The 12,100-nt window shown below is 35.4% G+C and overlaps 1 protein-coding gene across 7 annotated transcripts in view; it reads left to right on the top strand.

The window, feature by feature from the left end:
- CTNND2 (catenin delta 2) overlaps window positions 1-12,100 on the top strand; it is a 938,008-nt gene that overhangs the window by 551,659 nt on the left and 374,249 nt on the right. For all 7 annotated transcript variants that reach the window (XM_003263165.3, XM_012501684.2, XM_030813911.1 and 4 more), the window contains one exon: window positions 7,423-7,678. In XM_003263165.3, coding sequence (XP_003263213.1) covers window positions 7,423-7,678 — 256 coding nt within the window. The remainder of the gene's footprint in view (window positions 1-7,422; window positions 7,679-12,100) is intronic.

Here is a 12,100-nt window from a genome sequence, read left to right as displayed (position 1 = left end):
GCTCAGGTTGCTCCATGCAGCCTCTCCTTCTGGCCTGCCTCTCTCTTGTCCTGTGATGAGTTTGCTCGGCCCCCTCATCTTACTCAAGGTAAAGAAATAAGTCCACTGTGGATACATTAGCATTCTCCACCCAACTGCCCTACTTCCATTTTTATGGAAAATTCTATTCATTGACCTTCCCCTAAGCCCTTTCTGTCTTCAATTGAAGGAGATTCTTCTACATTTCTTTTTGAAGAAGAAGCCAAAGAAAATGACAATCCAATTTTTTTTTTTTTTTTTTGAAATGGAGTCTTGCTCTTGTCACCCAGGCTGGAATGCAATGGCACGATCTCGGATCACTGCAGCCTCCGCCTCCTGAGTTCAAACGGTTCTCCTGCCTCAGCCTCCCAGGTAGCTGGGATTACAGGTGCCTGCCACCACACCCAGCTAATTTTTGTATTTTTGGTAGAGATGGGGTTTCTCCATGTTGGCCAGGCTGGTCTCGAACTCCTGACCTCGTGATCTGCCCACCTTGGCCTCCCAAAGTGCTGGAATTATAGGCATGAGCCACTGCACCCAGCCCTAGGAATATTATGATGGAGCCAATTATCTAGGTAATAGGAATTTAAGCAGTGACACTCTATATCACATTAAATTTTAGTCTTTTTTTGGCATTTCTGCCAAACATATTGCACTTCAAAATGTGTAGGTTTTATTAACCAGGCATGCCCTCACCTCTAGTGCCGAACAGTGGAGGAGAGGGGGTAAAACACGCAGACCCTGGAGTCCACTGCTACAGTTCACTCCCAGTCCTGCCCACCGTCCTGTCACTGCTCTTCTGTGACCTAATGAGGGTGATGTTAATGATAGTAGTACCTGCCGTGTAGGCTGATGTAAGCATTAAATAAGATCGTGTGTAGAAGCCCCTAATATGGTAGTTGGCACAATAGGAAGCTCCAAATATGTGTAGCATTTATTGTTATCCTTTCCCATTGATGGCTGAAAATGTGCTTGGAATGGTTAAAAAAAAAAAGACTGTGTATCATCCTCTTCATCATTCATCGTGACTCCAGTTACGCACGCTATAAATTAGAGGACAACTAAAATGCACAGTGCTAAATGTACATTTACATAGATATAAATACATACATATATAGCATTAAACATGGGATTATTTTTCTTTTTTTATTAATTTGCTTATTTACATTTTTAATTTTTATACCAAGTTCTAGAAACCTGCTGAAGTCCATTATGCTATATATCGCAATAACAATTCTTAGAAATAGTAGTAGCTATTGCCAATGATTGAGTAGGATCCTTTGTGTTAATCATTTGTTGTTTTTTTTCTGCTAATTTATATCATGAAGACTTAATGAGGAGCTTGCGTTTTTTAAAATTGTACTTACGTAGAAATCTATCTGCTCATTACAATGCTGTTGGTTAAGATAAGTATAGTCACCACCATCACAACAATGTTATTCAAAGTTTCAACATGATCGTAGTACCTCATATCTCATCTTGAATTTTTGTTGTTGTTGTTTACGTTTCAGGATACATGTGCAGGACATGCAGGTTTGTTACGTAGATAAACGTGTGCCATGGTGGTTTGCTGCACCCATCAACCCATCACCTAGGTGTTAAACCCCGCATGTATTAGCCATTTATCCAGATGAAGAGCTTGCATTTTTAAATTCTTTCAAGGATATAACAAGAAGGAAACTATGAGAGCTATTTAAGGATAGGGTTTTACATCATACTCGCTTTCAAATGTATCTATGATATATTCATACGCATGATCCCACATTCAGTTTGAGAACCAATGTGATAGGCATGTTTGGCCTGTTCTGGTGTTTTCAATGTCTTCTTTTCCAATAAAAGCAGGGGAAAAAAGATCAACACCAATGACAATTATTCCATTACTACTAAGAATCCTGCATTAAATGCCTCTCCCCACAAAGATAGTAATACATGAAATTATTTTAAATTTTGTATGTTCAAATTTACCCTTGAGTATTCTTCCATTGAATTTAGATGGATCAACTTGTGCTGAGTACAGAAAATTGCAAAATGTTTATAGTTCAGTTCTTAATGATGACACTCTTGGATATATGCCAGATTAGGTGCTAAAGTTTCCCTATCCCTAAAGAAACTGAGTTGAATTCCTTTTAAGAGTATGTAGGCCATTTTCTTGGACCCACTGTCACCTCATCTATTTTTATTTTCTGAACTTTCAGAGGGACATTCTTTAATTACTTTATTATATGCTTATTTTGTATTAATATAACATGTAAATGTGCTTTATGTTTTCATGTTTATCTGTATATGCAGATATACTTAAAGACAAATAATCCAAAAAGTAGTGCTTTTTTTCTTCCTCTTTATTGAACATTACCTTATATTCCCCCCACCAAGTTTCTGTAACTGTGTGCCCAGATTCTTGTATTTTATTCTGCTCTCCTTTTTTCCATTCTCAGTAAATAATGCTTGCAATTATCTATCATAAAGCAGAATATTTCACTTTATTAAAAAGGATGCCTCTTCCCCTTTTTCAAACAAATACAGCACATAAACATAAAACATCTCTTTATTTTTCCTTTATAAACTAGGCCTTTATTTGTGCAGCTCTGCAGAAAACAAACAGATAATTTCATAAAAGCATAGGTATCTATTGAAGTATCAAGTCAGCTGCTGAAGTGGCTACTTGTTAAATCTCCCGAAGAGACCAGTGATACAGTTCATTGAATTCTAAGAGCTTATTGAGGGGAAAAGGAGCTGTTTGTAGAGCAGGTGAGACGAGAGAGGAGTGTGTTTACAGAACTGATGAAGCACCTTCCCTCTCCAGTGTTTGCCCTGAGTAGGTTCAATTGGATAGAGTAATCCTACAAGGAGAATGGTTTGGTCAACTGAGCTTTAAAACGCAAATAAGGAAAAGTGTTCAACAGTCCAGAAATTAAGGGAAAAAAAGGTATTAAAGGAAAGTCTTTTAATAGTGTGACTGATATTAATTTATCCATACTAATGGAGAGCCAGGGATTGCATAAGCCACATCAGTGTCTAAATAGTCGGGGCCAGATGGGAGACTTGAACCCTGAATCTTTATGTCATTTTACCCAATGCCATGCGCACCTTTCCGTTTTCTAATATTGATTGATTTCAAAGTTCTTAATGGTAATAATAATAGCTCGTTTATTTAATATTCTCTACATATTAGATCTTTAACGATTTTCATTCATTTAAAGTAAGTGTTTTTATATAAATACTTTTACAAAGTAAGGTATTACATTGTTACATTACTAATGGTTGGTTTGAGATCCATTAGATTCTCATACATTTTCTTCTGTATGATTATAGAACCTGTCCTTTACTACAGTGTGTTTTTCTCTCCATTTGTACTGATATTTTACATTATTTTCATTGCATTGATTAGCCTCTAATTTATTTTACTATAATAGCACCAATTTGGATTGAGGTTTTATATTTTGAAATTCTCATCAGCTGTTTTATTTATTATGACCTAAAAGAAGTTTAAAGCATGGATCTGGGAATGACACTTCTAAAAGACCATTTGACAAGGCTGAAACTACACATGATTGTGATTTTTTAAAATATATAATCTTTTCGAAAGTTGTTTCTCATCTTAGATTTCATATCCCAGCCTCTTTTCATAATAGTGATATCACTGGTTAAGACGTAAAACAGTTTAAAATAAAATTAAGATAATTATATATATTGTTATTTTTTGATTTTCCAAGGCATGAACAAAGTTAGGTTTATTTGGCATAATTTTTGTACTTTTTTGCGTATCTCAATAAATTCCATTTAATTGAGAAATTGTATAAATTAGTTAACATACCAACTTATAATATGTTTTTCAATATAATGTTCAGGGTATTAATTCTTTAATGAACCCACCTCTTCTCTGTATCTTTAGTAGAGACATAGTGTAAATTTTGTTTTTCTTTTGAGATGGAGTCTTGCTCTGCCACCCAGGCTGGAGTGCAATGGTGCGATCTCGGCTCACTGCAACCTCTGCCTCCTGGGTTCAAGCAATTCTTCTGTCTCAGCCTCCCTAGTAGCTGGGATTACAGGCACACGCCACCATGCCTGACTAATTTTTTGTGTCTTTAGTAGAGATGGGGTTTCACCATGTTGACCAGGCTGGTCTCGAACTCCTGACCTCATGATCTGCCTACCTCAGCCTCCCAAAGTGAAACAGTGTAAATTTAATGAGAAATAGTGTAAATTAGTTAACATACTAATTTGTAATATGTTTTTCAACATAATGTTCAGGTTGTTAATTCTTTAATGAACCCATCTTTTATCTGTACCTTTAGTAGAGAAATAGTGTAAATTTAATGAGAAATGGTGTAAATTAGTTAGCATACCAGTTTGTAATATTTTTCAATATAATATTCAGGTTGTTAATTCCTTAATGAACCCATCTCTTCTCTGTACCTTTAGTAGACATTTCCCTTCATTTTAGGCCTCACCATTTTTCTAAGTTTTCTGACCGTATTAGGTAATTCAATAATCTACAGCTTTGAGGTTTTAAACCTGCCCTGGTAGCCATGGTGTCAATGAGCATAAACTCTACAAACCAACTCTGAGGACTTCAATTCCTTTTTTATTAATATCAGCTGACTTCTGACAAGTTTCTTAATCTCTCTGAGCCTCAGTTTCCTCCCTGTAAGGTGAAAATGATGTGTATACTCTCTTACAGGATTGTTGGAGAAAACATGAATTTATACAAAGCACTTACAACAGAGCCCAGCACTCAAAAGGTGCTATATAGTCTGGCACCCAGTGAAAGGGCCTTTCTTCCCAGTGCCAAGTGTACAATCCCCTTTTCTACTGTCGGTTGATTTCAACATCGTTAATGGTAATAATATTAATAATTTATTTGTTTCATATTTTCTCCATATTAGTTATTTAACACTTTTCCTGGGTTGAAATCAGACAGTGATCCCATGAAGCCATTTTTCCTCTTCAGTAACGTTGAAACTGGAGCTTGGAGAGCTCGGTGAACCTGTCCAGTGCCAAGAACTGACCAAAAGGCCAGGATAGGAACCAGTTCTCCACCTTTGGAAGCCAAGCTCTGAAAGAGCTCCAGGACATTTCCGGGGAAGGGGCTAAAGTGAAATATAAATAGGAACCCAATAACATTCATAAACTTTTTTCTACTTTTTCTTCCGCCATACATACCAAGATGTTGCCTTCCTGTTTCTGCTCAATTAGTTGAATTTCCCACCCTATTTTCACATTTTGAACCAGTCCCTCTTATATTATTCATAATTTATTGTCTGCTGCTTGTCAGAGTTTTTATTAAACTCTTTCTTGTTATATTTCTTTTAATTCATGGTCCTTTGAGAGTTTTCTGTGTGGGTAGTCAAATTGTTCTCCTTACCTACTCTGTTGTTTTCTTAACAAAAAGACTTCTTTAGATTTCAATATTATTTCCTGATCTCTGACACTGTAATCATTGTATTGAATACATTAATAGCAAATGATTTTGCATAGAAAACTTTCTTTTCTGAAAACCATTTTCAGCAAGATTAAATGTTGATACTTAGTTTCCTGAATGGAAAAAAATGCACATCTATGAACAATGCCAGATGTACTTAGTTTTCTTTTTTTTGCCCTTGATTTTCTGGCTAGCTTATCACAACTCGTAGAAAATGAAATTTTGTTTACCTCTGTACATTTGTCCATCCAAGAGCAAGTTAATGACTTGCCTGTTTTAAACCCCTTTCACCATAATATAAGGCACATTATGCATAAATTTTAAAATGTGGATTTTAATTACACATGCTGGTAATACTTTGGAGAAATAATAAATCCTTAAGGACTTGCATAAGGACGCAAAGCAGATTTCTGATTGTGCAATTAATGTTTATTAGCCTAATCTAATTATTTTGAGACTTAACACATCAGGACAACCTTCATTATTTCAAAATATTGTCCCTCTGGAAATATATGCACTTTTTGTTTATAAAATTTCTCTTCCATATTTTTGTCATTTTTGTCGTTTCATGGAACCTACTTTCCTAAATTTTTGTAATTCTAAGATGAAGTCTTGAAAGTTCACTGAGAAAGAAGAGCCCTGAACTCTTAAGTCAATCCTCCGGTGTTTGAGTGTATTCCTCCCATTCACTTTGCAGCTTTTCATCATTTCAATACAATTTCCTTACCTCTTTTAATAATTATTTTCTCAACGTGACATAATGTCCTTTGTGTCTGATTTGGCATATGTCCCCTAATGTAAAAGAGGATAAAATAAGTTCTATCATTGTTCACTAAGAAATGGTTAGGAAGTCAGAGATGTGTAATTGATAATTAGAACCTAATTCCGTAGAGCACCCATGTCATAAATGGTCCTATCTAGCCACTGGCTGTATTTTGGATATGAAGTCTGCTCTACAGCACCAGAAAGCAAGTGGGCTGTCTACTATTGATCATGACTGGCAGTCTAAAGCAGTTAAGAACTGGTCATATTCTACTGAAATGAAAGATGCTATTTTCATTTTATCTATCAACCAAACCTTAGATGTCAAATGTATTTTGAGAACTGGATAAAAATAATGACATGAAAGGATCTAAAAAGAATCCAAGAGGGAAACAAAAAATTGAAATTCAGTTTGGAAATAGTCAAACTGATTTTAGTAACTAGTGTAAAATCTTCTCAAAACAATTTAGACACATTGAGAAGATGCAAATACTTTCAGAAAAGCTAAGTCAGCTCCTTATTTTGTCTGCCTTGCAGTTGGGTTGGTTTTGGCCTTATTCTCCCTTCACCAAATATGTTTGTTCCTGTGACAGCTTCACTTGAAAAAGAGGCATATAAAAATCTTTCGGGAGTTACTTTACAAAAACTAGAACAGTCCTGCATTGAATGTTCTGGTGCTAATTATGGAGATGTGAACCCCACCTCTTCTCACCTCCACCCCCATGCATACACTCCTTCTCATTTCTTCTTATTTTCTTTGATTCAAGAAAATTAACTACATTACTAAATTCATTTTACATCTTTAATAAAGTTAATATAACATTACTGGAACACATTCTGAATTTTCTCAACTTGAACAATAAAGAATTAACTTCCCATGCCTGCTTAGAAAGTATTCTCTATATTTCTTCTGAGTTTTGCTTTTGCACAAAGTTTATATTGCAGCTGAACACACCTTCTCTTGGATGTGGGTAAGCAATATACACACAACAGATGCATTCCCCCCATACCTGAAAGGTTTGTCTCTTAGGCATGCTAAGTATCATTTGACTGGATAACATTGAATGTATTGGTTCAAGTATGATGGATTAATTTTTTTTATTCTTTTGAACCCCTTATTTTTTATGTGTGTAACTTCCCCTGCCCCTGCCTAGACCTGGTTAACCGTTTCTGTGAGCAGGTCCTCAATTTTTTACTTTGTCCCTACTTTCCTGTCGTAGCCCCATCTTCCCCTGGTGTCGACTCCGTCCCCTTGCAGCGCACAGGCAGCCAGCACGGCCCACAGAATGCCGCCGCGGCCACCTTCCAGAGGGCCAGCTATGCCGCCGGCCCGGCCTCCAATTATGCGGACCCCTACCGACAGCTGCAGTATTGTCCCTCTGTTGAGTCTCCATACAGCAAATCCGGCCCTGCTCTCCCGCCCGAAGGCACCTTGGCCAGGTCCCCGTCCATTGATAGCATTCAGAAAGATCCCAGGTGGGTAAAAACCTTTTTCTTTCCCTATGATGTCTAAAGAGGTTTTGTAACCAGGTACTGTAATTTATTTCACGGCGTGTTGCGTTTATGTCATTGACTATTAAAGGGTTGGCTTTTCTTGGGTTTTCTTTTGTTTGACTTGGAATATGTGTGTTTGCAATGGATCCCTAGTATCTTTGGCGGTTCACCACCAAAAACAAAGATGATCTTTTGATCAGAGTATCTATATGTGCTTGACGTTTAGCTACTTGATGGGATGTAAACAGCCGTCTTTAATGCAGGGGAAACTGGGGACTGGAGGCTATGTCATTTGACTTCAGATATCATGGCCTACATATTTTATTGTCTCAGTGGAAGTATGCTTTGTCATCACGTGTATTTCTATTTATCAGATTGCAAAGGGGTACACCTTCCAAGCTGTAGTAAAATTGAAAATTTAGAAATTTTACATGACCTTCATTTCTCTATGTCTGAAAATAAACATTAGGATGAAGTTGTTTAAAGACTGATAAAAACCTGAGCATAATATATTAGAGAAATTGTTGTTATGGAGGTGTTGTTTTTGTGGTTGTTGTTGCTGTTTTTTTCTTTCTTTCTTTCTGTTTTCCATCAGTGGCAAGGGGTTTAGCAATGCTCTGCTTCTAAAGTTGGATTTGAGTCCCTGTAGAGTTGAATGATGTTTTATTCATAGCCATTGGATTTATGCTGATAGAGTCCCATAAATATATATATCTGCATCTGTGAATACTGTTGATATGTCAAATTGCTGGTATTTCTTTATGGCAGAGCAGGTGGCTTGACTCTGGTGTTGTACTTAAAATTCATCTCAAGGAATTTTCACTGATGGAGCACGCAGGTTCCTGTGTACTGTATCGACGGGTTGGCATAGATTCTTTTGCAAAAAGAAATCACTGCTGCAAATATAAAAGGCAGAATGGGATCATTTTATGGTTTTCGTTGAGATAGCTACTTTAGCACAATTCAAACCTGCTTGGAAGGTCCATGTTAAATATTGTATTTGGTATAACACCATTGTAAAAGTGAATTGTAATAAGTGCTTACTGTTATCTACCAGAAATCAGAAGCATTCTTTCGTTTACTATGTTCGGTGTCCTGGTTATCTAGATTTTCAGTCTCAGCAGCACTCCTTATAGTCTTGGTCCTGATACCTGCCCCAGATCCTTAAGTATTCTTGCCATGTATGGCAAGCATATTCATCAGAAAATACCTCAACATATTCCCTATTTTAAAATAGTCTTTCTTGATATGCTACTGAGAATGTATAGAAATAGCATAATAGTGAACCCTTAAGAAATGCTAAAAGACAAAAATATATGATTGAATTGACATTGTTTATATTTAACATTATAGGTTTAAATTGACAATAAACATTTTATCTCCAATGGAAATACTTTAAATTTTCATATTAGCAATTTATCTTGATAAGAAACCAAATTATATTTCTCTAGCTGCAGCATAGCTTCTGTATTTTATACTGTGTATTAAATGCATTTTATTTTATTAAATGGTGTATCCTTTCCATTTTATGTTACTGTCATTTTTACAGCCTTTTTTCTTCTCCCAATATATTGACACAGCTCTTACCTTTTCAAGCTATGGATTATGTCACTTATATTTATTGAGTGCCTGCTATAAACCAAAAAAGAAAAACACCAATAAGAAGGATTAGAATGAATAAGAGAATATTGACCACTAAGCTTTTGTATGTGTCAAATTTGTATGCAGATTAGTGCTATATGAATTATAAGTTCATCCTGAGCTCAGACCTACAGACCCCCCACCAAAAAAAAGAAAAAACAAACCTAGAACCAGAACAGGACTATTATGGTTTATTATAAAAGGGATTCATTATCTGGCATCATGCAAAATGTATGGAGCATAAACTGTAGTAATACCTTTCTTGTCGGGTTTTCTTAAAATGAAGGAATGTCTCAACATTTTTTTACTTAATGGAGAGACATGCCAAATTTAAACTTCAGGTCCAAAATATAGCAATTCTTTTAAGACAAGATTTTTGCATTTTCCCTTAAATATTATAATTTGATTCCTCATAGTTGAATATTACCAGAACTAATATGTTTAACTTCTAGAGCTCACACTTATTTATTTTGGCATTATGGCTTATTATTTAAACCTTTTCATTCTTTTGAAATATATTTACATATATTAAGGAGAATTTGTTAACGTTTTATTTACCACTAACACCAGGCTATGTAAGCCTCTTTATCATTATAAACATATGTTTATAGCACATTACAATCTTCAAAGTAGACTTACTTATGTCTTTGATGTAATCCTCCTTTGTGAGCAGAAACTGATATCTCATATTTAATGCCTTAAATAAATGCAGAATCAGAATGTTAAATGACTTCTTGAAAATGCATTGGTGCCAGGTGAGTATGCGGACCTACATCTACATTGTTAGCACATATTGAATCCACACTGCAGCACATGTTGGCACGAACATTTTTATTTCTTTACAAAAAATGAAAAGGAAAAAGAAAGTATATTTTTGATTTTTTTTCAGAGGATGTATGGTAGTACCAGTATCTGTGTAGGAGTTGGGAAGAATGAAGGAAATTGTCTAAGTAGATCTGGCATCCCTGATCGATTGCTTATTGGATGTGTGGTCTTTGTTATATTTTTCATTTCTGGCATCTACCTTATTTTTCTTATTGTAGACCAGTATCTCTTCTCTGTTAAAAGAGTTTTAGTATTATTCAGTGAGAAGTGTTTAAGCGAATATGGCATTTTGAAATAATAATTTGAAGTCATGGCAGTTCCACTTCATCATTAGACTTGAAACCAGAGAAGCCATGTTGACTTCCTGTGACTCTAAGTCATAGGATACAAAAGGATTGGTTCTGAGGGGTTGGGATTTTCTTGTTAATGGTTGGCTAAGTCATTTGGATTGCGGCAAAGCTTTGATCTTTTCTCTTTTGACTAGTTATCCTATACGCCAACAGAAAACCCACTTAAATGTCTTATCCAACTTTCTTTGTAAAGCCAGCAGTCACTGAGAAGATCATTTTTAAACATATAAAATTCACTTTACAGCCCCATTTGCTAAGATTTTATTTTGTAATTGTATGTTATTTTCTATAAAATGTGAATCTCTTAAGGATTGTTATCACAGCTAATATATTTGTAGGTACTACACCAAATATTGAGTTCTATATACCATTGTTTTTAAACATGAAAGTCAAAAATAACTCTTAAATTATATGAAAGAAGTGTCAGTCATGTTGGTAGTGATGTCACAAAAGCATTCTCATTTTGAAAATTTAATGATGAAACAAATGGAAAAAAACACAGCAAGACTGATATACCCAGATATACGAAGGGTATTATAAATGTCTTTCTATCAAATAACAAAAGTCATGGTTAAGACATATTACTGACATAATGTGTAAATTGTAGCAGTAATAGCAACTTTTAATCATGTTTTATTAATCCCTTTTTGGGATGTTGTAATCCTTGGTGTACACTATCTCAAAAGCAATTTTTCAAACATGCTAAAAGAATCTCACTTTTTGTGAATGTGATTTGCAATAGAACACTATCTTCTATTTTGTTATTCATCATAACAGGAATACATACAATGGCACATTTTTAATGCTGATGCTGGGCCCAAATTAGCAGCTGCACTTTCAGTCAGCTCTATCAAACTCACTCCATGGATGTGTTCCATTTCAAACCACAAAATTTGACTAATAGTGTGACAATATGCACTTTGAAGGAATTATTTATACATTTCCACTATATTTTATGTGCTATTTCGAAATAGTAACAAAATTTATCTTATTGTTGGACATTTTATTATTAAATCTCATTAATGAATATTACTTATAAATATTTTATTACTAGGTAAACCTTGGTAAAGGATGTTTTCCAAATGCTGCTTTTTGTTTTTTTACCTGTTCATGATGCATGTGCACATGTGGACACACACGCACACACACACCCGCGCACACGCATATATAGTGAATTGAATGCTCAGGAAACAAAATATACTATAAAAATGCTTTTATTTTTTGAGACAAGGTTTTGCTCTGTCACCCAGGCTGGAGTGCAGTGGTGTGATCCTAGCTCATTGCAGGCTCAAACTTCCAGGCTCAAATGATCGTCCCACCTCAGCCTCCCAAGTAGGTGGGACTACAGGCTGGCCACAAGCCCGGTTAAATTATTTTTATTATTTTTTTTAGAGGAGGGGTCTTGCTATGCTGCCCAGGCTGGTCTTGAACTCCTGGGCTCAAGTGATCCTCCTGCCTTGGCCTCCCATAAGGTTGGAATTACAAGCATAAGCTACAGTGCCTGGCATAAAAATGCTTTTAAAAAGATGAAGCCTTGAAGAATATTTTTAAAATATTAAAGTTTAAACAGTATTATGTAACTTGTTAC

Source organism: Nomascus leucogenys, chromosome 6 (genome assembly GCF_006542625.1).
Source record: "Nomascus leucogenys isolate Asia chromosome 6, Asia_NLE_v1, whole genome shotgun sequence".
NCBI lineage: Eukaryota > Metazoa > Chordata > Mammalia > Primates > Hylobatidae > Nomascus > Nomascus leucogenys.
Note: the sequence above shows the minus strand (reverse complement) of the source record. Positions and strands in the feature narration are given on the sequence as shown.